A 27,684-nucleotide genomic window follows, 5' to 3' on the forward strand; every position below is an offset into this window, starting at 1 on the left:
GACGGTGACAGGTAAGGATCCTGCTGCATCGGGGCCCTGTTTTGCGGCACGCCGCTAGCGCTTATTAGCGCGTCACGAGAGCTGACGTAGGTTGTGGTCAAGTCATGCGACGGGGGCTTAGTCACGGTTTCTATGAGCTCTCCAATAGCGTCATCTCAGTAATCGTATTTTTTCAGCGTCCGACTTCGAAAAATGTCACTATGGATACAGGAATCGCCATCGGCGCTGGTTGCCGCTAACAACGTGCCTTGAAACAGAGCACAGGTATTGCAATTTCGTTATAAATGTTTTTATTGCGTCAGGGATAGTTTCTGGACGTGAGGCCTTTTTAGAGCGCAATGAGTGCGATGGAGTCTAAAGGTATGGTTGTGCCGGCAGGTAAATATACGAATAACACGGACCAAAGTAACTGATGGTCGCATCTTATACTGTGGCCGGTACGGATGAGGGAACAGACTATCAAATATTGTCGGCTTCAGCGTTCAAATATGTCTTATTTTTTAACACAGCCGTGTTCGGAGGGTCAATCCAGCGTAGAGCACGAACCACTCAGAGTTGTGATAATCGGGGGAAGTTCCGCGACTGCGCTGAAAACCCCCAAGCTCCCCGAACAGGTTCTCCGGTCGCCTCTAAGCCAGATGTGAATGAAACTCGCCACTCGGGCACAGACAAGACGTCCAGCTTGTGGGATGTATTGATGTCATCGAGCTGGCAAGATCGATACAAGTTGATCGGGATAAAATAAAACGGCGTTCCTGAGCTTCATAAATAGGCATTTTTAATTAGCGATGTGTTCGTAAGAACACGTGAGAACTGTGATTTATAACTCGTATGTACCCCACAGATCATTCTTCACTTAAGTATAAGTACGAACAGCCGTCCCATCTGTCTCAAGGACATCTCTAAAAAGCCTGAGCCCCGGACACAAAGGCAGGCTGTGACATGACGTTCGCGCTTCTTCGTGCGAAAATACATTTATAAGCGCCACAATATCATGTGTTGAGCGGGAACACGCATAAAGGCCGCAGTAGGTATCTGCGCGGTTCACGATAGAGCACGTCTCGCAAAAGCAAAGTTTGGGACACTGTGAAGTGCGACGCGATAGCAATACGTTGACAAATATCGTTGTGCCGCCCTAAAGTAGGTAACATGAGCTAAAAACATCAGGTGTTCAGCCTCCGTAGAGTAAACTGAACAAGAGACGTCAAACGCACCAGAGTTGAATACGAACAAAAGCGATATCAGCGTCTTGAGGAACGTGGGCGCATGTCATGCTGGGGCAATCAGTATCGAGAAACTTTGAACTGAAAACTGTTACCCGTGTCCCTCCAAAGCTGGGCCGGATTACGAATAAATGACGTTTAGCACTTAGAACAAATATATCGCGACAAACAACATTCACTGAACCTGAATACGTCATGTCGGGAACATCGCACCAAAAGAATCGTGACATGGTAACTGAGTCATAGCAGGCGCCTTCGTTGATGGCACACATCTCATTTCACTTGACGTTCCAAAACGCCCCCTCCCCCGTCCCCACACCACAGGTACGAAGTACGAGTACACAACACGGCCCTTAATCCCTCTGTAGAACATTCTCTGCCTCCCTCCCTCACTCCCTCCTTCTCTACTTCTCTACCTGTCTACCTACTTCTCTCCTCCCTCTCCCCCCCCCCCGGGCGCCGACCGATCGGGTCACAGCGGTAGCGGTGCCGGGACGCCGCGGTCGGGGTATACCCTCGGCCCAGTGGGTCCGCCGCAGCGGTCTGCCTACTGAGCGTCATCCGACCCCGACTCAGGAGCCGCCCGGCGCCGCCACCGCCGTCTGTCATGTGTGCTTGTTTGTTCGATTTGCTTCTCTATTTGTTTTTGTTTCGGTTTGCCAGTTTCGTCGGAACCAGTGACGGATCACGGACAAATCTGGTTACCTTTGACTTCATAAGCGTGGACCGCAGGCTGCATTTCAAGTAATTAGCACGTCATTTCTGACGCGGATTCATATCCGTGTGTAGGCGAATGACCAATATTTGCGTCCAGTCTTCGTGCGATAGTCAGCACTCCATGGTTGCTTCATCCATGCCTTATCTTGAGGCAGCGTCCGCCCACCAATATCCGTTCTCGCCGCCCGACCGGCCGGCCCCGCGATAGTTTCCACATCTTCACCGCTTACTGCTTCTTCACATCACCAGAGACCGACCCCGTGCTGGTGCCGTTGGCAGCGCCCTCACGCTTGATGACCTCTGAAAAGGTCACGTCACATCGGTCAACAACAAGTTTGATGACCTCTATAAAGGTCAGGTCATACCGGAAAATGGTTGATATCAGGGCAGGTTACCGGGTTTTGAACGTTAAAGACGTCAGGGAACAGGGTCAATTGTAGGAAGTCCACGAATAAATTAATGTGAAAAGGTAGGCGGTTGCAGAGCAATATAAGGCGATAGCTACGGCCTGCGACCGACAGACGATAAAACCCTGCTCAGTGGGCCTGGGTGCCGTCTAACCATGTACAAATAAACAGACAGTGTAACCGAAACTACATCAAAGTAAGAACGAAAAATATGAGCGTTCATTTACATTACATGCTTATCTCACCCACTACAATTATAGATCAGAGTTCAGTATTGTTAGAAAAGATTTAAATTTTAATTATCATTTTGGCTTGCAACTATTGGCCATCAGATTTTATATCTATCAGTGTTCATTTCACATCATTTCTTCTGTTACAGCTCCGGTTTCAAACACAAAACCGCCGCCGCCAGATGAGCACGCATACTCACCTTTGTGAGGTACAAACTTGAGAGCGTGAGAGAATATTCAGAAGCGCGAGCCGCCCTTGGGGCCGTCTCCGATGAACTCGTGACCCAGGCCGTTACCGCACTTTCCGCACAACACCTGTGAGTGGGCGGACAGAGGTCGGCTCAGGTCAGGTGAGTGCGCTGAGGGGGGGGGGTGGGGGTGGGGGGTCAACTCAAGGGGAATAGTCGGGTCGGCGCCATTCTTACCTGATATTGTATGTATACCTACCAAATCTACCTCATAACGCATTGTTTAAAGGGACCCTCCCACCTTAACATTAGATTTGAGTTGAGATAGCCAAAATGGGGTCCCTGGCTCACAATTACCGGTTTCGGCACTCACAACATCGAGAAATGCCTTAAATCGGAAATATTGAATTTCAAAATTGCAGCATTTTGATTCAGAGGGGCTAATGCTTAGGAATACCCCTCTGAATGTGTGACGTCAGCGCAGATATCTAACGATTTTTAAATGTTTGACTAAAACGTTTTGTAGCACGCGGTGGTATATGCTATTTGCGCGCAACATCTGCCGCAAACGCCGCACTTCTAAAATAAAGTCGCTAGAAACAGCGGAGATCCCAAAAAAGTAAACAAATGTAAAAGTCTAATATCTTGAAAACCGGTGAATATTTTTCGGTGAAATTTGGTAGATATTCGTTTTCGCTCTTTCTGAACCGAGCGACATCACTTTCATGCCAATTCATTAACTTTTTTGAAGGTGGGAGGGTCCCTTTAAACACTCAATGTGATATCATAGTTGCTTCTATGGCAACTTAGCTAGCAAACAAGTTCAGCGGGAACAATGGAAATCAAGCCAAGTAAGCACACCGTTCTTGTTATCCATTAGCATATCTTATGACATATTTCATAATGTTGCATTATTGTGAATATAGTCTGAACGTTTTACATTAAATGATAGGCCGTCTGTTAGAAAAAAGGTCTTGACAGTCCTCTCACGTGCCAACCTCCGATCCCTACGGCAGCCCCTACCTCCCCCTCCCCCCCCCCCCCACTGCTACTGCGCACTGGTCTCTGACCCAAGATCCTGTCCCCTCTCCGACTTCCTGTTCCCGGTGCGGCCAAATGACGACAGAGGAAGGCCGCGGTGATGATTGGAAATACCGACACCACCGTGCAGACAGACGGACGGAACAGACTCGGCCACCGACGGAAGTACCAACTCGACAAGAAGCGCATGCTAATCATTAAATATTAATCAAATTCATGCTGAATAAACGCAGCTAGTGAAGAGACAAGCGTGTTAGGACTTAGGTCAAAGCCAAGACCAATATCAATCTGAGAAAAGATGCAGCTTCTTGGCAGCTTCCATCTTGGCTTAGTATTTGTTGTTGGGGCAAGGCAATACAGTAAGCATCTACGAGTTACAAAATCCATTGTGTCTGGGGATGAACATATTTGGTTACGTTTTAGGATGTGACCAGATGAGACCTTGTTTTTATTTTTTATAGCTAATGAGCCAAGGTTGATTCCCAAAACGAGTACCAACTCATCAAAACTGCGATACTCGAATTCACTATTCAGAAGATTCACAACTAAATGTCTCATGCAATAGTCTTTTCACTAGGGTGACCCGCGTGCTCCGCAACGCGAAAAGGGATATTTTCGATCGGCGGGTGTTCGGTTGTTCTTGTGTCGGTTGGGTTATCTATCCATTTCGGTCGATTGCTTTTTGACGGCTAAACGTTTTGGTTTGTGGAAAAAATATCCACCGCATCGAGGTGCCCGTGTCTGATAAGCATGCTTTCCACTTCAGAATCTGTCAAATGTGCTTTATAATTTAGGCGCGTTGTTTTATGACAAATTAAAGGCGTAGACAATTTTCACTAAAAATCGTTTTGCAGAGGTTTGAAACATTTATATTTTTAAGAATACTGTTGCTTGTCATGCAAACGTGATGATTGGATCTTGGAGAGAATTGAATGCTCTTTCCAATGATAGCATTTTCAATTGTCAAACGTATCAGGTTAAAGGGACCCTCCCATGGGTGTCGATTTGTATACCTTTGGGGGTGCTGCAGCACCCCCAATGCTCAAATGAGCACCCCCAATCGTTTTCCGGGCACCCCCAATGATTTTGTCCCTCAATAACTCCCACTAACTCTGCTTCAGGAAAATAATTGTTCTGCAGTATTTCACTACTAAAAATAAAACAATTACGCAATTTACAAGGCATGAAATAAAGATGTAAAGAAAAGAAAAGTTAGTTTTAAGAAGAAGGGCGAAAAAAAAGACGTTAAGTTGCAAAGACACTGGTGTGGGTCCGTCGTACACGTGTGTCGGACCCTTAGAGCTGCTGGCGCGTACTCTTTACAAGCCGGCAGGGGGCCCCAGAGACCGGCGACGGGCCCTCAGAGGCCAGCAAAGGGCCATCAGAGGCCGGTGGTACCTTCAGAAACCCTGTGGGATCGTCTTTAGAGACCGGAACGGACTCAGACGCCGATGGGGCCCTCAGAGTCGCCGGTGTGGGGCCTTCAAATGTCACCGGTGGCAGGGGAGCCGTCACATACGCACTTGTGGGGCCTTCAGAAGCTACGATGTTGGGCCCTCAGAGCCGCCGATATAGGGCCTTAAGAGGCACTAGTGGTGGGGCCCTCAGATATGGCAATGTGGGGCCCTCGGACTGGAGGCGCCGGTGCGGGGGCTTCACAGTCGCCGGTGACGGCCCTCACACTTCACAGGCGCCGTTGTGGCCTGTGGGGGCTCTCTGAGACACTGCTTTAGGGCCATCACAGAACTGCTGTTACGGAACGGACCCTTCATAGGCCGACAAGAAGATATCAAGAGGTCACCGGTGCCTTCAGGAGCCTTGTGGGGTTCTCAGAGACTGGCATGGTGCGCTCAGACGCCGCTGGGACCCTCCGAGTCACCTGTGTGGGGCCGTCAGGGTCGCTGGTAACTGACAAGGGCCCTCAGAACCGCCCATGTAGGGTTTTTAAAGGCATTGGTGTAGGGCCTCAGAGTTAGGGGTGTGGGGCCCTCAGAGACGCCGGTGTGGCGCTCAGGGGCGCCGGTGAGGGCCCTCACAGTCGCCGTTATAGGGGTCCTCAGAGAAATGGGTGTGGGGCCATTACAGGCGGGTGTGCAGCTCCTAGAGCTGGCCCCCTATAGGCCGGTTAAGACCCCCAGAGGCCGGCAAGTGGCCCTCAGAGGCTGGCGTGGGGCCCTTATGGAGATAATGTTGGTACTTGTGGGCCCATGAGGTGTTCTTACGAGCCCTGTGGGGCCCTTCTGAGTCCAAATATAGCCAACGTGGAACCTCAGCGTCCAATTGGCGCCGCAGGGCCCCTCAGGCCCGAATAACCCGATGGGCCCCTGAACCTGATGGGGGGGGGGGGGGCATGTGCCTCACGGGCCCACCTGGCTACGCCACTGAGGAAAATCGTAAACCCATAAATATCGAAATGCGACCACCTGTCATTTTTTCAACGATTATTGTGATCGTCTGATTAACGCCAGAGCCTCGTAGCTATACCGTTGCCTCCCGCGCAACATCCGCCCCCTGTGGACCGCAGGGGCTGCTGCACCGGTGCTAATCGCGATCATCGGTTTCTGTCACCTTATTACAGAGGTGCCGGGGCTGCTGCCGAGCTGCCGGTAAATGTACGACTTTTTTTCGGAAAGATGTTTATTGTAATGAGGTAGCCAAGTACTAGGACGAGCAGAATGATTTTGAAGAACATTTAACCTTTGGGAAATATTAGTGGAAATCCCGGGATTATCAGTACCTTATGGTGATACCCAACCATGCCTTGTACGGTTGTGCCCCATGGCAAAGCTGCAATCTTTCACCCGGTGCAGGGGTTGAGCACCCCCAACCATTTTGAAAAATCGACACCCCTGGACCCTCCCACCTTAACATTAGATTTGAGTTGAGATAGCCAAAATGAGGTCCCTGGCTCACAATTACCGGTTTCGGCACTCACAACATCGAGAAAAAATCGGAAATATTGAATTTCAAAATTGCAGCGTTTTGATTCAGAGGGGCTAATGCTTTTGAATACCCCTCTGAATGTGTGACGTCAGCGGAGATCTAACGATTTTTAAATCTTTTACTAAAACATTTGGTGGCACGCGGTGGTATATGCTGCTTTGCGCGCAACAAATGCCGCACCTTCAAATAAAGTCGCTATAGTTCGTTTTTCTTAAGTTTGCCCCTCACTGTAAACGTCTTTTTGAACACAGCACGAGAATTGCTAGCTGAATTACTGAGAAAACTGGTTGGCGCACATTGTATGGGAGATATGAATAATATTTTCAAAATAAGTTTTGAACACCGACGATGTAACGTTAATGTCACACGCCGTGCAATTTATTAATTAGTTCAGACATAATTCCTGAGAAGTCGTCTATCACTGTGGAGCTGTAGGTATGGGTAAATACGAGCTATGAGTCTGTGAAATAGTAAACAAATTTGATAAAATTGATCGTCTGTGAAATCTGGTGAAATCAGTGTGCGCCAACCAGTTTTCTCAGCATATTTACGTCTGGACAACGAGTTGCGTTGGAGAGGCCGGAAATAGTGGCGATTTCAGGACCGCAAGAATGGACCGTCATTGGAATGATTCTTTTGAAACCGTGCACTGTTTTCGGCCGGAATTTAATAGTTATTACAAAATATTTTGTAATTACGTTTCAACCAAGAATGAATGCCATCAGGGCTAAATTTTTACTACTTTTGCATTTTGTCAAGAAGCATATAGTGCTGTTATATTGCAGTTTTTGCGCGTTTGTTACAAAATATGAAGCGAATAAGCGTCAGTGTTATTCATCAGGTAGTCCGTGAACAGCACTCAGTGCATCAGTGCCCCAGAAGTTAACTTGAGGGAAGTGTGCTAATTGCCCTTGTCCATCCACTAGAAGTTATTAAATATTTGCTTTGTGTATTCCAAAAGGAGAGCGAACTATTTTATTTGTGCCTTCATGTCAGAATTGAAGGTGGATCATTAAATTTTCAAGGCAGTTTACAACAAGCATTTGGTCTTTCTCGTATATAAGCAGTGGCTAAGAAGAAAAGGTTGATCAATCCTGAAGTTCAGTCATCATACCTCAACTTGGCAGCAAGATCCCCAAGGACAGAGGTTATATTGTATACCTGTCCTGTAAATCAAAGCATTTTCATTTTTGTGCCTGCAAAGGCTTAAGCTATTTGTGGTACGTGTTCGGAGTGAGGCTATATGGCCGTTTTTGTTGTAGTTTATGTGGAGATTGAATATAACTGTGACCCTTTGCTTGTTTGTATACTTATTATGGTCAAACAGGGAACAGCACATTCATGATTCACATAACATACTCACCTAGCACCTAACTTATAGCTGTACCCTGCAGGATCTGTACTTGTTCATGTCTCAAGCATTAACAAAGCACTAAAGTAGCTTAGTAATCATTTCCCCCATTTTCTGAGCATCTAACATGACATACAGCAGTGCAGAGCGGCTTCAGAGAAGAAACACTTTAAATGCACAGACTCACACCAGCCACCCAATGAGCCAGTTCCTCAGTTGACTGTTTCCCTGGATGCAGCTTGGCAAGGTGAGCTAACTATAGGCAAGTTGAAGGTTAGCAGGTAAGATTGAGTTAGGGTGAGTACCTACCTATAACTGGGTGCTACTGCTATGCAGGTCTTGGGTAGGCTGCAAATATGTGTGACGACTGAGGTTAGGTCAGCTGTCAGGTTATTCAGGTATGCTCATTGCTCAGGTCACATTTTTATGGACACTTGGCAAATTAAAAACTAACAAAACCTAATCTAAGCTAATCCGACTAAACCTACACAACTGCTGACTATGGGAACTAAGCACCTACCTACTTGTGCCTACATCTCATACCATGTCAAAACTCAAAGTAGAGTTCCTTGGTGGAAGATTACCCTCAGTACCTACTTTTTATCCCAGCCCTGTGAAGAAAACTAATACTTCTAAGCTCTAAGTCACTGCTGGCCATCCACAGGAAGAAACGCGGAGACTGAGAGCTTTGCCATTGTATATTGGACCAACAATCATGAATCACTATCATGAATGACTATGAACACATCATATGATCACATCGTTGCATGGATTGTCACATTGACAATTTTATAACAATCCTTTTTTCAAGAAATACAGTAATGATTAACATCAAAATCAACATAAAGTGGATTTAGTGATCCAAGCTTTCTCCTCCAGTTGCAGTAGCAATGGAATGATCGCATGTTTCATTTGTCAGACACTGAGTACCTGATGCACATTACAATCTGCATAGCATCTAAGCATAGTAAAGCTGCCAAAGTCCCTTCATTCTAGATTTCTAACTTGATAGTTAGCACTAATTTATCTTGCTGTTGTAAGTTATCATTCAATATTCATACCAATACATCAATATGCACTCATCAGTCAACATTTTCTGGCATGATCCGGCTCAGCGTGCTCTTCAGTATTGCTCCAAGATCTGCATAGTATAGCTTGTTTTCGGCCAATAAGCTCTTTTAATTTTACTTTTTTTGCTGATCTATGAGCCCATCAACTTGCGTTTATCAACCAAAATTTCATAACTTCAAGTTCAACTTGATATTAATATTGCTCAGGAGTCAGGACCTCTGTCAGCCTCCTGGATAGTTCGGATTGTTTTCAGTCACATGCTTCTTAAATATGATATAAGTCAATCTTAAATGATCCAAAATATCAAACAAAACGACGTACAAGAGTACGGAAACCACCAGATAAACTTAAAAAGTGCCTTGGAACAGAGCCAAATGGTGCTCCATTTGTTTGTTTACAATGATTGTAGTGCTGATGTATTTTTAGGACTCTGAACGTCGGCTTATAAAAAATGAAACGTTTTACAAAAGTTGTAAGGCAAGTAATATTTATCTGAAAGAACTAAAATATTCAAAAGCCAAACACTATGAAGTACATGAATCGGAACGAAAAAGTAACCCAAAAATCCAGCCTAATCACCGGCTCCTAAAACTGCAACAAAATCAGCACTTTTCCCCGCAACTCGTTGTCCAGACGTAAATATGCGTTTTCTCAGTAATTCAGCTAGCAATTCTCGTGCTGTGTTCAAAAAGACGTTTACAGTGAGGGGCAACGAACTATAGGAACATACTAGGGCAACGAACTAAAACGAACTATAGGAACAGCGAAGATCCAAAAAAGTAAACAAAAGTAAAAGTCTAATATCTTGAAAACCGGTGAATATTTTTCGATAAAATTTGGTAGATATTCGTTTTCGCTCTTTCTGAACCTAGCGACATCACTTTCATGCCAATTCATTAACTTTTTTGAAGGTGGGAGGGTCCCTTTAAGCAGCAAAACCCGTGCAATTATTTAGTGGCACATTATTGACAAATAGCATTTTCTCCAGCGATTTCTTCCACCTTGTTTTTTATCAATTAGCTTTTCACAATTTTTCCATGAGAGGCGGTACGTGTCCCTTGCCAATAGGCATTGTTTTAAAGGGACTATCCCACCTTTTAAAATGTTGTTAAAACCAGTTAAATTGTGCCCGACTTTATAGATTGGATGACCAGGAACACGGTTCTGGCATTTATTTTTCATTAACCCATTTACGCCCTTCGTTGCGTTTTCGCAACGCAAGCAAGCGTCGACGTGATCGAAGCTTGAGAAGTGTGTAAAAGAGACTAACCGATGAGACAAGTTTCAGCGTGTGTAGCATGGTTGTGCGCATGATACTACGCAGTTACAAGTCTGTGCGGCCGGTTAGTTACTGCCTAGAGCTCCCAGAGGGAAGTCGAAGGTTTTGTGAGTGATGACGTCACGAAAACCAAGATAAGTAGGCTAAGTGCTTAATAATATCGTAATGAAAATTGTGTAAACATATTCTGCAGAGTCCCTACAATAGCGTAGATATGCATTTTGTTAAGAAATAATGCTACAAAAAGGGTTTGTGACTATTTTCAAATATGACTACGGTCGCGTTGCGGGAACGCAACGAAGGGCACATCGGAAAGACAGCGGTGTTGCGAAAACGCAACGATGGGCACATTGGCAGGGTAGCGGAAGTATGAATATCAACAGTAGACTTCACTCGTGATACGCTGTGGGTTCTCTCTTTCTCTCCCCCATCTTCCTCCCTCTCCTCCTCGTTCCCCAACTCTCTCTCTCTCTCTCTCTCTCTCTCTCTCTCTCTCTCTCTCTCTCTCTCTCTCTCTCTCTTTCTTTCTCTCTCTCATTTTGTAGCCATGAGGCTGTAGCGGCGGAACATCTTCAATTAGGGGGGGAGCACTGCTGACTTTTGGTCTCATTCTTTCCATTTCCATTTCCATGCAACGCCTATCGGGATAATGTTAAAATGGCAAAATCAAGGGGGGCACGGTGCCCCGGTGCCCCCTCCCCCCGCTCCGCCGCCTATGCCATGAGGGACGTATATAGGTATGTTTAGTGCAAGGTGCGTTCGCACGTAAAATGTTGCGACACATTTCATATTTGCTGGCTCAAACAGCCACAAACACTCCTTTCTTTTTCTCTCGCAGATTTTCGGCCTCGGGCTGTTCGTTCACTAAGCAATGTGTTCCCATGCATCTGAAAATCGCATGGTAGGAAAAGGACCCATGCATCAAACGGTCGGCGATGCTAACGGAGCTGAGAGATAATTAGGTCCTTTGGAAATTGGATCTACTATGTACATTGTGCATAAAAAATGAATAACGGGGATGTATTCTGGTATCAGGCGACAGATAGGCATCGCCATTCTCTGGATAGAATCTGCTGACTATCAGCATTTACGTTAGAAAAGATAACTGAGGGTCGGCAAATAGTGGGATAGGCCCCCTCTGAGGGTAGCTGAGCCCTTCGGCAGGGGTAATGAGGGCGGACCCATGGGAAAATAATAATTTTTAGGATTCATAACTCGCATAGATTCATAAGCTGCTTGATGTGGAGTATACGCCTGTTTTCTTACTTTGATAGGCTTTTTATCTAATCAGACCATTTTTAGAGCTAGCAGGATTATTGGAATTAGGGGAGACATTTGTCTGACCGGACACGGTCAATCGTAGACTGGAGACTGAGCCCAGCCAGTGGGCAGCCGCCACCCATGACCCCCCTTCCCCCCTCCCAAGCACTCACTGCACCCGGCTACAGGCGCGCTCCTATGTGAGCTGCCCGATTGCGATATACGTTGCCGGTCCAGCCCGGAACAGGGGGATGAGGCGTGGAGGAGGATTCAACTATCCTGAAGATGGAAAGGACGGATTGACGTCGAATCACCATTCTGTCCTGGCATTGTCTCGAGAAAGAGGTTACACGTGAAGGTCGCTGAGAGTGGGGCCATGAAAATTTTGGATTAGGTGTAAACATGATAAGCTGGGAGTCGATTTGTTGTGATGCGCTACGCCTTACGCGGGTAATTTGTTAGAGCCGGATCGGTCCTTTTTTCTTTTTGCTGAGAGTGAGTACGCCTAACCTGCAATGGAATTTAACTTTACTCCTAGGAGGGTGGTTAAAAATGATTGCGGATATACGCGCATACGAGAGGCACTGGTTTACTCCCAATCCTCCGTTTAATTGTATTCAGTGTGCACTGTGCAGGGTCTGATAGGTGGATGTAATGGATCTGTCTACCTTCCAAAAAGAAAGCATCACCCTGGATACGTGTCGACCACAACTTTAAATGAACAGCAATGGACAACGTAAATGGTTGATAATGACCGTGTTGCCATCTCCCCGTTCGCGAATCATGAAGTTATGCTTCCTCACTGAGGCTCTTAGGCGGGTTATAGAGCATGAGGGATGTGGGTTCCGCATTTTCAAGCAATAGTTATCAACAGTTGATTGATGTTTTGTCAAAATATATTAGCATATACGGCAGTTCAGTGTACTTTATGTCCGTCTGATGTGCCCGTCGTTGCGTTTTCGCAACGCTGATGGCGCCCGGTGTGCCCTTCGTTGCGATTTCGCAACGCATGTTTTTTACGTTTTTCTCGAGAAACTTTTGCTGCAGGCAAAAATTATTTTCGATTCCATACAAGGCCCTGGTAGGAGCATAACATATTTTGATTTCGTCGATTTTCATGATGGTCAATATTCCTGGGCATAAATGGGTTAAACATCTTAGGCTTCCCATATTCCAAACACAAACCTTCAAATATGTGACGTCACAGCCCAAAATTACCTCCTTCCCCAGGCCACATTACTGTCATAAAGCTGATTCTTTTTACTCTGTAGGCACCACAACAAAGTTCAGACCAAGTTTTAAGCGATTTTTCAACGAACAAACCCATTTAAATCAGAATGACTAAACGAGGTGACGTCACACTAACGGTCGCTCCATGTTGAAGATAGGGCCTTGTACAAGGCCCATTTTCAAATGAAGGGAACGAATTTCTTCAACACCAAGAGGCCGCGGGGGTTGCAACCTAGATAGATAGTGGTTTCTGAACCTCGCCGCAAACTTGGCTATCTCAACTCAAACCCCATGTTAAATGTGGGATAGTCCCTTTAACTCTCAGTCTGACGGTCATGTGAAAATAAAATAAAATCCAAAAAAACCGTCCGAAACGTCAATTTTTCAAACAAAAGTGCCCTCACGGGTGCACGTGGCACGTGCCATCCTCCGCACAGCACACCATTCGATTGTCCGTTCGATTCTCTACACGATGCTGTTTTCCCCGTGACGATCGGGTGCACGGTTACCGAGATATTGCACGGGAACCGGACCCGTGTCGGGCAAATTTAGCTATTTTCGCCCGTTTTTGCAAGCCGATTTATACATGTAAAGTCTATGACGCGAATTTGCACTTTTCGGGCACGCGCCACGCGCTCGCTATCGACCCGATCGAGCTGAGACCCCTCAAAGGCACGTTGTCCATCCTTGTTCTATGAGTTGCGCAAACTTCAGCGAGGTAGGTGCAACGGTGTGACCTGTAACCCGCGCTACGTAGCACCATGTCGCGACCTCGGTTACAGACAGAAACTACGTCACCACAAATAGTTACGAGCGAGCGAGCGCGGCGAGCGAAGTGAGTCTTTTCAATACCAGTAAAACGCCTTTTGGGCGAAGGACGAGCGAGCGAGATAGTGGGCCCTGCACGTGCGGAAGGGCGAGAGGGTACTTCCAACGGGCTTGCGCAAAGCACCCTTCTAACCGGTCTCTAGCGGTGTACCAAATTTGAACGCAATCGGCCCAGCCGTTCCTGAGATCTGGAAGCGGCATTCTGCACGTGCGCACGTGCAAACGGGGTCCAAACTGACTTTTGCACGGCACCCTACTAACTGGTCCCCAACCGTGTACCAAATTTGAGCGCAATCGGCCCAGCCGTTCTCGAGATCTAGAAACGCCCCCTGCATGTGCGCACGTGCAGTAGCACCCTAACCGCAACACATGGGAATGCATTGCCTGGTGGGTGCCTACTTGTATGCCAAGTTTCAGCGAAATCGCCCCAGTAATTACCGAGTTACTGAAATGGGAACAAATTTGGCACCTCTTATTGTTGTATTTTGCACGTGCACTGGGGGTGACCCACATGCATCGAGAGTATCCTATTTTGGGTAGAAGAGATGCTGCTACCCTACAAAAATTACCGCAAGTCAATCGCCCAAGCGGCTGCTGAGATATGAGCCTCTCAAAATCACTACTTTTGCAAAACAGCTTGAACACCCTCGACTTTTCACGTGGCACGTGCCACGACGGTCACTGAGATGTATCAAAAGTAGTCAATTACGGGGTAGAAGGGATGGGGCTACCCAACAAAAAAGACCGCAGGCAAATCGGTCCAGCGGTTGCTGAGATATACAGGGTGGGGCAGAAAGATTTACCTGTTTGTTTTCAGTCCATAACTCAAAAAGTTTTGGACGGACTTTAGTGAAATTTTGCATGCGGCTTCCCAACTGACTCGTGTATAATTGTTCTGATCGTTTTTAATTTTGTCATGATTGTTGCCTAGCTATGGCGGAGATTACAAAAAGAGCCCAAATTGCGGCGCCGATGCAGGCTGGCCACAGCGTCCGAAGCGTTCCAAAACAGCTCGGCGTTATCATACAAACTGTTAACAATCTAAAGAAATGCCTTAAAGGGACAGGTACAGTGTCGAGGAAGCCCATCCCAGGCAGAACAAGACATGTCCGCGCTAAAGAGCTGGTTGATATCGTGCACAAGCTGGTGTCTCGAACTCCTTGGCGAAACATGCGCAAACTGGCAAAGGACCTCGATTTTTCGCCCAAAACGACCAGGAGAATCACCAGTATAACGCCTTTTATGGCGACTAACGGAGCGAGCGAGAGGGTGGGCCTTGCACGTGCGAAATTTCGAGGGGGTCCCTCCAACTGACTTGTGCACGGCACCCTACTAACCGGTCTCTAGCGATGTGCCAAATTTGAGCACAATCGGCCCAGCCGTTCTCGAGATCTGGAAGCGGCACCCTGCACGTGCGCACGTGCAAAATGGGTCCCAACTGACTTGTGCACGGCACCCTACTAACTGGTCCCTAACCGTGTATCAAATTTAAGCGCCATCGGTTCAGCCGTTCTCGAGATCTGGAAACGACCCCTGCACGTGCGCACGTGCAGCAGCACCCCAACTCTGGCACATGGATATGCAGTGCCTAGTGGGTACCTACCTACATGCCAACTTTCAGCGCAATCGGCCAAGTAGTTACCGAGATATTGCAACAATTACAAAACTGACACCTCTTCTTTTGCACGTGGCACGTGCATAAGGGGTCACCCACATGCATCGGGAATAGTCCAATACTTGGTAGAAGGAATGAAGCTACCCTACAAAATTTACCGCATGTAAATCGGTCAAGTGGTTGCTGAGATATAAGCCTCGCAAAAGCGTCCGCACGGCCGGCCGGCCGCTCATACTCAGAAATTTCCGTTAATCTAAGGAAAGACTACGCTCGCTTCGCTCGCTCCGTAATAAACGACGATTTGGGCCTTGAGTCATACATGATGCAACGTCGACACCTAATTTCGGCGGCATCCAAGTAGAAACGGCTTCACATGGCCCAAAAGCTATTGGAGGAAATCAGAAGCGCCGGTAGCAAGGTCTTCCTCTGATCTGATAAAAAGATTTCCACGGTTGAGCCCCAGATGAGCTCTCAAGGCGACAAAATCTTGGCAGATGGTTCATCCAGCATTGATCCTGCTATCCAGGCCAGTTTTGGTCGCTACAACCCTGCTGGTGTCATGGTTTGAGCTGCCATCGCATCCGACGGCTCAAAAGGACCCTTGATCTTCATCAAGACGGGTGTGAAAGTCAGTTCACACGTTTATGTCCATCTGCTGGAGAAAGATGCTCTACCTTGGATCACTCAGTCGTTCCGAGACGGATACGTCGTCGTCCAGGACGTTGCGTCGTCTCAGACGGCCAACTTCACTCAACAGTGGTGCAAGACCCACATGCCGGATTCTGGGACAAGGACATGTGGCCACCGTCAAGTCCAGGCCTGAGCCCGATGGACTTCACCACCTGGGCCATCCTGGAGAGGGAGATGTGTGCAACACCACACAGCAGCATGGCCGCTCTGAAGCTGGCCCTCGAGACAGCATGGTCGAATTTCGACGAGGGCACCGTGCGGCGCTCGCGCCTCTCCACAGGGGGAGGTTTCGGGGCAGGGGTGAAGACCAAAGGTGGCCATATTGGTTCATAGTGCCGTTGCTGAGATGTGTACATGCTACTGAATACGTGCACCAAAAATCATTTGAATATATTCGTTCTGGACCGAAATATTTTCAAAAATCAAGAGGTAAATCTTTCTGCCCCACCCTGTAAGCCTCTCAAAAGCGTTACAGGCCGGGCCGGGCCGGGCCGCTCATACTGAGATTTTTCCGTTATATTGAAAAGACTCACTTCGCTCGCTGCGCTCGCTCGCTCGTAATAACGGAAAAATCTCAGTATGTTTTCCGTTATATTGAAAAGACTCACTTCGCTCGCTGCGCTCGCTCGCTCGTAATAACGGAAAAATCTCAGTATGAGCCTGGTATGAGCGGCCCGGCCCGGCCCGGCCCGGCCCGGCCCGGCCTGTAACGCTTTTGAGAGGCTTATATCTCAGCAACCGCTGGACCGATTGGCCTGCGGTCTTTTTTGTTGGGTAGCCCCATCCCTTCTACCCCGTAATTGACTACTTTTGATACATCTCAGTGACCGTCGTGGCACGTGCCACGTGAAAAGTCAAGGGTGTTCAAGCTGTTTTGCAAAAGTAGTGATTTTGAGAGGCTCATATCTCGGCAGCCGCCTGGGCGATTGACTTGCGGCAATTTTTATAGGGTAGCAGCATCCCTTCTACCCAAAATAGGATACTCTCGATGCATGTGGGTCACCCCCAGTGCACGTGCAAAATACAACAATAAGAGGTGCCAAATTTGTTCCCATTTCAGTAACTCGGTAATTACTGGGGCGATTTCGCTAAAACTTGGCATACAGGTAAGCACCCACCAGGCAATGCATTCCCATGCGTTGCGGTGAGGGTGCTACTGCACGTGCGCACGTGCAGGGGGCGTTTCCAGATCTTGAGAACGGCTGGGCCGATTGCGCTCAAATTTGGTACACGGTTGGGGACCGGTTAGTAGGGTGCCGTGCAAAAGTCATTTTGGACCCCGTTTGCACGTGCGCACGTGCAGAATGCCGCTTCCAGATCTCAGGAACCGCTTGGCCAATTGCGGTCAAATTTGGCACACCGCTAGCGACCGGTTAGAAGGGTGCTTTGCACAAGCCCGTTGGAAGTACCCTCTCGCCCTTCCGCACGTGCAGGGCTCACTATCTCGCTCGCTCGTTCTTCGCCCCAAAGGCGTTTTACTGGTAATATAGATGATCGTTCCTTCAGCATTTTTGTTCGAAATCGTCCGATGAGTATTTATCTTTTCAAAAGGTGCCATAGTGTTTTGAATGGCTCATTAAACTACCTCAGTCATCGTTTTAGTTCGTACTCGTTACGGTACACTCGTACACCCTAGTTGTTCAGCTACTCGTTCTCGCCGTCTTCGCACCTCTGACCTCCCTGTTCTTATTCCTATCCTTTTTCGTACCAATCAACACAATTCATAATACTAAATAGTTACTCGCTATATTTTGTCACACACCCTACTAATTGTGCTAGTAGTCACACTCTCTGGTTGCACTTAAAGGAAATATACCAGTACCACTTTCCTGAAATTGGTTTTTGCTAGTTTTATGACACTGCATTTCAATGGACACTGTACATTTTGCGACGGTTGCGCATACCTTCATTTTGCTAACCATACAAATATATGCAGGCAGTACACTGCCAAATTCACAGAGGTCTTTACAGTTCACAGCATAAGCACGAATATAGCAGCAAGAGCACGAATACAGCCTACACATACGTGAACACAATACACAATACACAATAAAAATGTACAATGTAATATACAAAATAATAATACGATTATCAATATGACATGATATGACAATATCAATATGATAATCAATACGATTTGCAATAGATACTACACAACTACACAGGTCGGGCCACATGAGAAGCTTCCGCTGCCATCACAGCGAATGTCCACATCCTGTGAGAAGTTATTTAGCCCCCCCCCCCCCCCACACACACACACTGCACGCACTGTCTCCGGGCAGAGTCGAGAATACCTGACCCGGTCTATTACATGGGTAATATAAAGCAGAAAATCACGAACACAGCCTACGCATGTACAATACACATCATTGAAAACCTTCACTACACACATTGTACAAACGAGGCACACAAACACCTCAGAGAAGCTTTCCCAGCCATTGGAGCGAACGTGAGAAGTCTACTCCCATCCCTCCACACACTGTAATTGTATGTACACAGTACACTGTCTCCGGGCAGAGTCGAGTATACCTGGCCCCGTCTCGTGTGTGTCCATTGTTCGTCAGACACTAGAATCTGAGGTAATTTGGCCGTCCAGACTGATGAAGTTCAGCTTAGTCTGGCCTCCCCGATTGGAGACTTGGGTAGTCTGACCGTCCAGACTGGTGGAGTTACGTTCTGTTGCTGCGTTGACCAGACTCTCCTCGACACCGTAGTGCCTTTCCCAGCACATTCCCGAACTTGCTCATCTTCGAGCAGGCCACTCTCTCTTCCTCCTCTTCTCTCTGTCTGCCCCCCTCTCTCTCACTCACTCACTCACTCACTCACTCGCTTTCCCTCTGTCTGTCTGGTCTATCTGGTCTCTCTCTCTCTCTCTCGCTCTCTCTCGCTCTCTCTCTCTCTGGCTCTCTTTCTCTCTCTCTCTCTCTCTCTCTTTCCGGAGGAACTCCACCATTTTCTGTGGGGTCTCGGGGGCGGACGTAGGCCGGGCAGTCGGTGAGCGGGTGCTCCACGCTGTCCGGCTCGGCACAGGCGGGGCAGCGGTGGTCCCCTTTCTGTCTTCCTTTTCTCCCTCTCCGTCCTTTCCGCCTTCCTCCTTTCCCTCGCTGTCTGTGTCCTTTCCGCCTTCCTCCTTTCCCTCGCTGTCTGTGTCCTTTCCGCCTTCCTCCTTTCCCTCGCTGTCTGTGTACTTTCTGTCTTCCTCAGCTCCCTCTCCGTCCTTGTCCTTTCTATCTTCCTCTTCCTCTCTCTTCGTCCTTGTCCTTTCTGTCTTCCTCCTCTCCCTCTTCGTCCTTGTCCTCTCTGTGTTCCTCTCCATCTCCCTCGATGTCCTTGTCCTTTCTGTCTTCCTCCTCCTCCTCGCTGTCCGTGTCCCAGCCATGCTCGGCAAACCAGTCGGGCTCCCTGCAGCGCGCCGGCAGCGACTCCCAGCGGAAGGTGTCGAGGAACCGCTCCGACCAGAGGCGGCCCTCCACCGCCGCCGGGTACAGTCCGCAGGCCCAGAGCTGCGGGTCGATCCGCCCTCTCCTATAACACGTCGCCAGGGAGGGGTCGTTGACTCTGCGCTTCCAGCAGCACCAGAGCATCTGCTGCGCGTCCAGAGGGAGGTTCAGCAGGTGGCGCATCAGCGGCGCCTGGCTCGAGCTCAGCAGACCAGCCAGCAGCAGCTGAATGGCGCGCGGAAGCTGCACTCGTAGCCTTAACACTGAAGTAAAAGTAAAAAATGTGTAGGATCTCCACAGGTTGGTCTCAGGAGCGAAGTAGCACGGCAGAGCACCCTGCTCCGCACACTCCAGAAGAAAGTCGAGAACGGCCATCATTGACTCCAGCATCCCGTCCCAGGTCCAGAGCTCTGGCGCACGTCGCTCGCAAACCCACATCATCGCCGTCTTCAGCTCGTAGCTGCACAGGGATTCCTTGACCAAAGCGTACTGTCTACTTCCCAACACTGCAGCGCAGTGTTTGAGCAGGACCAGACAGATCCGCTGGGGCTTGGTCATAGAACGGATCACCTCCAACTCGAGAAGAGAAAACGATTTACGAAATCTATGACCAGTTTGGACCAGGTATATGGGCATCTTCTGTAGCCTATCCACCAAGTCCTTGCTCGGCTGTCCCGACGGTCGCTCTCGGTTCACAAACTCGTCACTGACCCTCTCGGGATACTTGAGACAGGGGACGAGGTCAATGCTGTCACCATCGATGGTTACTTCAATGCTCGGCCCGATATAGTCTTTGATGCGTTTCACGTCTCCTTTCATAGCGGCGGCTCGTGCTACACGTGGTCTGATATTTTGGAATGTATATTCACGTCCGACCAAGATTTCGAGCTCCCGGAGAACCTGGTGGATCTTCACGAAACCCGGTTCATCTTGAATTTCTTCTGCATGAAGAATTAGAATGTTGTCTGGACCTTTTGAGTCTGTGCTGCCGTCCTCACGCTGTTCTCTAGAGCTGTTTGCTTGTGTGTTGGGGTTATTTTGTAGTAGCCTCGCCCTCATCCGCTGTGGCTGTGAAGGCGTCATCGTAGGCTGTTGTAAAACTCGAATACCCCCGCTCTGGCTCTGCGTAGGTAGGGACACACTCTGCTTCGGGAAAGTTCTCGACTTTTTGTCAGAGTCGCTCCGCAGCGGTCCTTTCTCCCATTTCACTGGTCCAACATCAAGCATGAAGTCAATGTCAGATGCATTTTTAAACGTATCAGCAGATATGTTAACGATTGCTTTTTCGATCCAATGCGGCATAGCAAAGCCGTCCTCACTCATCCAGTCAGGCGCTTGAACTGTTTTACAAGATGACACATCATTCTTGGTGACATGAACCTCAGTTTTTTCACTCATGCTCCCTGACACAAACAACTGGATCCTGAGGTTGCATGGATCGGCATCACCGTCCTCTTCTCCGTACTGTGACAGGTGCTCTTTTTTGCGGTTTGATGGCGTTTCTTGTCCACATTGTGAGATGAGCTCAATGTCGTCTAAAACGTCTTCAAATCGTTTCTTGTAATCATGCGTCCGATGTATGTTGTATGACTTGGAGATTTGCTCTCTCCATCGAAGGACTCGTCCTAGAGCTGAGGCCATTTCGGCCAGTGACTGCGGAGGATCCATTGCTCTCCGGATTCCCTCCATCTCAGGGGCACTCGTGCAGCTCTCACCGGGTTCTTCTGCGGTCGCCTGTGGTTGTGTGTCTTCCGTGCCACTATCGGGTGAGCAAACCGGAACCATCTGTTCTCTTCTAAGATCGGGTCGTGCCTTGATGATATTGTTCACTTGGATTCTGCTTTTAATAACCTCTAAAAGGCTGATCAATTTCTCAGCTTTGGTGGCAAACGGGGATGTATAGGTATACAAACTTCTATCTTCCTTTCTCAGAGCTTCTCGTAGTCTTACCCTGTCTTTTTTAGATAGCTGATCCTCCAGTTGATCCAGAACATCCGCTTGAACAGGCGGTTCAGCTGGGCTTTCGTTTCGCTTCACACCAACATGCTCTAGCTCCATCCTTTTGACAGTTTTTGATGCATTTACAAGTGTGTAGACGTCAGCTTTCTCATTTAATATTTCTTCGAAGTCGTCAAACTCGTTCCAATCAGCATAGACATCACGAGTCCACCGTTTGTACATTTCTTGCATCTCAAGCTCGATCCGCAGTTCTTCTTTGTCCACGGTGTCCTCGCCAGTGGACGTGTTGCACTCGGGACTGGCCGTGCTGTCCTCGCCATTGGACGTGCTGTCCTCGCCAGTGGACGTGCTGTCCTCGCCAGTGGACGTGCTGCACTCAGCTTTGGCCGTGCTGTCCTCGCCATTGGACGTGCTGTCCTCGCCATTGGACGTGCTGCACTCGGCCTCCCCCGGCTCACCTCCGTTCAGCAGGTCCCGGTACATTGCCAGAACACACGCCTCTTCATTCGGCAGCACACCTCCGCCCAGCACGCTCCTGTATGTTTCTCTGGTGTTTATCTCCTCAAAGGGTCTCCACTCCTCAAGTTTCGGGTAGGCCTTGGAGCGCGCCAGCGCCGCCCGCGCGGCCGCCATCTCAGCAGGATCATCTTCCGGTGCTTCCAACACTCGCGTCAGGGCCGCTATACGCTCATCGACACTGGCCTCGATACAAAGGCGGACGTCCCTCGCCTCTGTGGATACATCATCCCTCGAGCCCTCCAGCTCTTGGACGTCAGTTTGTGGTACCGCCTGCAGGGCAGCAGCCAGCGCCCTAACCGGCCTGGGGTACTGCTGGTCAACCGGTGAGACAGCCATGGCGGCGTCCACCGCGGCAGCCCGCGCTTCTCCGCTCAAATCCGTCTGACAGGTCCGCGGCCGAATCGTCATGGTCAGAACCTCGGTGATGATCTTTCTTTTTTCCGTACGATTTTTGTACATTTGCATCATCTTCATAAATGAGTTCTCAAAGTGTTGGTCGTCATCGTCGTCCATTAGCTTTGCAATACATTTCTTAAAATCGTCGTCCATTACGTTTGCAACCGATTTCTTAACGTCGTAGTCGTCGTCGTAACTTCCCCTGCGTCGTAACTACGACGTCCCTAGTCAGATCCTTAGATGCCGTATTGAACAGCCTGACTCAGACACCCGTCTGTGGAGCGGTGTCCAGACTAGTACCGACAACAGCTGTAGTGTCGGCCTCCGTGCTGCAATCAGGACATTGTCTCACTTCATGTCCCATTGTCCAGTCTTCAGCCGGTGTTTTTAGATAGGTACACATCACTATCTGGAGTCTCCGTCAGCGCCTCCAAACTGCAGCTAGAATGCGCTTTCTGGCCACAATTTCCAGTCTCCAGTCAGTATCTTAATCTCCAGACTCCAGTCAGTATCTCCAATCTCCAGACTCCAGTCTGTACCTCCGATCTGCAGACTCCCAGAAAGTACCTCCAGTCACCGGTAACGACTCGTAACATAACAACGTCCTCTCTTCACGGGCCTGCACACACCACTGCACGGCATACAGAGAAATGGGTAAAACCGGTCTGCCGCTACAACACCATGGATCGGTAACTCCGCAGAATACCCGCTGTGTTGAGTCACCGTCGGATAGCGCGGTCACTTCCAAGAAAACTGATCCCTGCTAAGGACAGTCCGCCGCCGCCGTCTAGTCAGACAGCGGCCGATACCAGCAAAGTCCGAACGGCAGTTGCATGGCCTGAACCAGCCGCGGCTAAGCTGGGCATCGGCCAATAGCGTCCGGTATCGGTAGAACGGTCCAGGGCGGTATTAGCCGTTTTCACGACGGCCATCTGGTACACATTTGGTGCACATCTGGTGCAGTTTAGGTGCAGATTTGGTCAAATTAGGTTCAATGTGTCTCTTAGTAGCTACCAGCTAGGGTTTCTCTAATTGCTTATATGGCTGCTTTGTCATATTATCATAGAGCATCATCGATTAAAACACTGAAATAAATTCATAAAATGAAGATATTTGCTGTAAAAGAGATTAGGTGCAGATTTGGTCAAATTAGGTGCACGCGCCGGATAGCCCGTCGTGAAAACGGCTACTGTTGACCACGAATCGGTCTTGGAAAGAATGGTGTAGGGGGTGGTTTGCAGAGCGCGGCTGGCCGACTTCACCGCGGAATGTCGGTATTGGTATTGTTAGCCCTGGCCTGGCGCCTTCTAGCAAATACCTTCAATAAAACAACCTTAGTCCTTATCTTTGACTGGTTGCCTTTAACCCGAACTCTTGCTCATCCGTTTAAGCATTCGGACGCAGCCGCCGGCACAGGAAATGTAGGAATCGTAAGATTAGGCACTGTATCGAATTCATTTTGATCAGACCGGTTTCGGTGTATTAACACCATCATCAGTGAGTAAAAATACAAAAAAACATGTTTTTTGTAAAATGTTTTTTTTTGTATTTTTACTCACTGATGATGGTGTTAATACACCGAAACCGGTCTGATCATAATGAATTCGACACAGGAAATGTGCCGTAGAAAAAAATAAGCTGGGAAAAGTGGTTACGACTTACGAGTGAGCGGAGCGAGCGAAGTCTTACGTACTGTAGCATAGCAGAAATTTCCGAGTATGAGCGGCCGGCCGGCCGACCGTGGTCACGCTTTTGCGAAGCTTATGTCTCCGCAACCACTGCATTGGTCTGCCTGTCGCCATCCCAGCTCCCCGCCCTAGCCTCTGACCGAAGTTGCTATTCCGTCCCGGACTTCCTGTCCCACTGCGCTCATTGACGACAGAGGAACGAATGATCGGAAATACAGACGGCCCGGGACAGATGGGATAGACTAAGCTGCTGACGGGCGGACGAGATCGACAAGAAGCGCATGCTATTCAACATTCAAATTCATGCTGAAACAGACACATGACAATTTAAGCTGTAGGTTGGCTGTAGGCAGATACCAGCACAGGGGCGCAGGCATGCACAAATGTTGGTATAGTTAGCGTGCTTTTATTGACAGCAAAGCACACAAAACTTCCAGAGCTGCGTGCATGTCAACACCGTGTGGAGAGGTTACGCGTATTTATCCACAAGTGCTGAAGCTTTTTTTTTCAAAATGTTTCCCTCGTGTCAGTCTTAAGTCATAGAAAGCCGTCGGAACAACCCAGTTTGTCGAAAGATGGCCCAAGGATGTTTGGAGGCGCTGTGATAAATGACAGTCTAGGGATCGGAAGAACGGCAAATTCTGATGAATTATTCTAGTGCCCGAAAAAAGCAAATGGGGATCGATGCATTCACTACAACATTTTCCTCAGTCATTAACTCTTCGTCCACTACATCAGTTCAATGCAGTGTGTCCCAGAAAAGTTACAATGTGCAATAGTCTCGGGCAGAGTGGCCTGCGGGCTGCGACCACGCAATAGTCTAGCAGCAAGACACCCGCAACCTTGTGATAAAAGTGATTGCCTCAAAGGACCTCAGAACATCGGATAAAAGGGCATTTCTGTTCGAGACGTTCGCAGGAAACCTTCACGTCGCCAGCGTGGCATCACTCATACAGCAAGCATTAATGATCCCAGCCAAATAATCTTATTTCCGCGCCAGATAAATGCAACCTTCCTCATAACCTGCGCTGATTGCAATTTTGGCGCCCGACACTGGAACTAAGGACCTGGGAGCCCTTCCTACCTTCAGCGCCGTGCACGGCGAGCTCTCCTGCTGCTCAGTCTCGGGCAGTTTGCTCAGCGAGTCATCGGCCACCGGCTCAGTAAAAGCCGGCCACGGCGTGTGGTGCTCGTACTTGGCAGAGCTGCGGAACAGCGGGTGTTCGCACTCGGCGCAGCCGTACAGACCTGGTGCAGCGCCGTGAGGTCAGCCGAGGTCGTCAGGAGTCACTGAAGGTCGCCAGGGATAAGGTCACCATGGATCAACAAAGGTCACCGCGGGTCAATGGTGGTCGTCTGAACTAGGGGTCGACGTAGGTCATGGGCAGTTGACAATGACATAGAAGGCTGACGGATTGTCACAAGTGACAAAGGAAGCCAGAAGTCAGCTGTGATCAACAAAGGTCACTGCGGGTCATCGGAGTCGGCACTCCCCCCGGTCAGAGTCGCCGAGATCGAATATCGAGACCGATCGAGCGACAGCGATCCGTAATTATCGCACAATCGGTCTCGAACCGGGCCGTCGTCGGTAGATTGCTAAAGCTGAGGGTACCGCAGACAGCAGCACAAACAGAACATGCATGCAAATCCTGTCTGTGATAGGACAAACTATGGGCACAGTACACACAAACCAACACATGCAACCCACACACTGACAGACTGAACCTGTCCAACCATGCCCAGGTAACTGGCCCATATTGCGTTTTCCGCCCTGCAACTGCTACTGAAACGAAAAAAATGCAGTAAATAGGTACAACACAGAGTAAGCTGGCTCATGCAATACCACAACAACACAACTAAGCAAGCAGCAGCAGCACACATCACAACATGTAGCTGGACCTTGAACGCTGTTGACGACTCCTTCCTCCTTTTCAGGGCATCTGCAGACACAGGCTTGGTGAAGGCTGGCCACGGAGTGTGGTGCTGGTACTTTGCCTCGCTGGGGAACAGCGGATGACCGCACTCGGAGCAGGCGTACAGACCTGGCGGGGCCCAGGGCAGACAGTGGTGGGGGATTGTCTCTGTCAGAGGTGGTCCAGTGAAGCCTGTTGTCTCAAAGTTAGTTGCAGGGCACCTTCAAGGCCTTGATCAGTTGGATTAGCACAGAAGGAGCAAATTTGGAAACTTACTAAGGTCAAACTAAAAAAAACTTAATCATTATTCCTACAACTTACAAGTCATAGATAACATGAGTCATGATTCATGATTCATGTCATCGATATACAAGCTTATCCGTATCTTGTAACATTTATGAAGCAATATGTTATATTCCTGCATCACACTGATCATTTTGAAATTTTACATGCCTAGCAACTTACTTAATTTGAGAGCAAATTCAGAGTTCTACCCATAGCCATCATTATTCCTATATACCTATGTCTTAAACTATGATGTTAGTGAAATGTAAGTTTGATACATACCATGTTCAAAATGATCTCTGTACTTTTCACCTCCAAACCAGGAGCAAAATGACATCTTCTTTATTTAAAGACCTGTAAAATGAGGATAAAAAGATAAGAATCTTTTTGTGGTCAGCCACTGGTCACACCAAATAAATTAAAGGAACCCTCCCAGCTCCCACCTTAAAAAAGTTAATGAATAGGAATTAAGGTAATGTAGCATGATTCAGAAAGAGCAAATATGAATATCTATTAAATTTCACCAAACATCAAACATCTAATATCTATTATAGCCTTGGTTGTGAGTGCCAAAAACGGTAATTCAATTGCCAGCAAGCCAGGGACCCTAATTTGCCTATCTCAACTCAAAACAAATGCTAAGGTGGGATGGTCACTTAAGCATAAAGCTTTTGTGTGATATTACCGTATATAATTGAGGATAATTGCCACACCGTCAACTGTTTCCACCGCCGCCACAGAAGCGTGATGCATCTGTTTATTACATAACCTCAGAAGAAATGTTCTCGGACCGAGCCTGTTCTAAAGGGCTATAGATATGCTGCGGAAGGTGTCATGTGACCTCATGATTTGAAACTACAAACGCTATATCGAAACATTCTAAATATTTGGGTAAGTTTCCAGAGCATATTTCCGTCAAATAGATAAAAATCGGCAAAACATTGGATCAAAATTAATGGTGAATTTCTGGGATTTTCTGTTTATTGGTGAATGTATTTTCTACTTTCGAACACCATTGTACGTCTCTATCACGCCATATTTTTATTGATTATCTATTTTACCTCTTAAAGTACAGACAATTTTTACATTTTCAAATGATCGGAATATCGGCTCAGTCTTCAGCATTTAGACAGAAACAAGGCACAGATACTTCCATCTATTAGCCTTGGCTGAAAAACAGGCAACACTAGAGCCCTGGGTGATAAGATGCATCTGTTTGCTAAGCTGCGTTCCACAAAGTTATCCAGTTCGTCATTGTTGACGTTGAACGACTCGAGTCGAAATGAATCGCGACGCATGAACCTTACCTCTGTTGACCCCTGCAAGATAACTTATTTTTAGATTACAAGATTACAAGATTTTACTCGGCCCCTGCACAGATCCGTGGCCCTTATCAGTCATACCTTGGCGA

At 48.1% G+C, this 27,684-nt stretch overlaps 1 protein-coding gene across 8 annotated transcripts; it reads right to left on the bottom strand.

Annotated features, from left to right (window-relative positions):
• Nucleotides 1–676: 676 nt before the first annotated feature.
• On the bottom strand, nt 677–27,204 carry LOC122373881 (methionine-R-sulfoxide reductase B1-A-like). 8 transcript variants are annotated; one of them, XR_006255121.1, is made up of 6 exons: nt 26,959–27,019; nt 26,556–26,627; nt 25,975–26,117; nt 25,160–25,323; nt 2,778–2,892; nt 677–2,240 (listed from the first exon to the last, which is right to left on the bottom strand). XR_006255121.1 is itself a non-coding variant. In XM_043352294.1 (5 exons), exons 2-5 carry the CDS (start codon nt 26,608–26,610, stop codon nt 2,167–2,169), a joined length of 387 nt encoding a protein of 128 aa, XP_043208229.1. In that variant the 5' UTR covers nt 26,611–26,627; nt 26,959–27,204; the 3' UTR covers nt 677–2,166. The 8 variants fall into 8 exon arrangements, 7 of the variants coding, with proteins under 7 accessions (XP_043208229.1, XP_043208223.1, XP_043208228.1 ...); XM_043352294.1 differs by lacking the exon at nt 25,160–25,323 and having other exon boundaries at nt 26,959–27,204; XM_043352288.1 differs by lacking the exon at nt 25,975–26,117 and having other exon boundaries at nt 26,959–27,064.
• Nucleotides 27,205–27,684: the final 480 nt, after the last annotated feature.

Source organism: Amphibalanus amphitrite, unplaced genomic scaffold (assembly GCF_019059575.1).
Source record: "Amphibalanus amphitrite isolate SeventyFive unplaced genomic scaffold, NRLGWU_Aamphi_draft 001565F_arrow, whole genome shotgun sequence".
Taxonomy (NCBI): domain Eukaryota; kingdom Metazoa; phylum Arthropoda; class Thecostraca; order Balanomorpha; family Balanidae; genus Amphibalanus; species Amphibalanus amphitrite.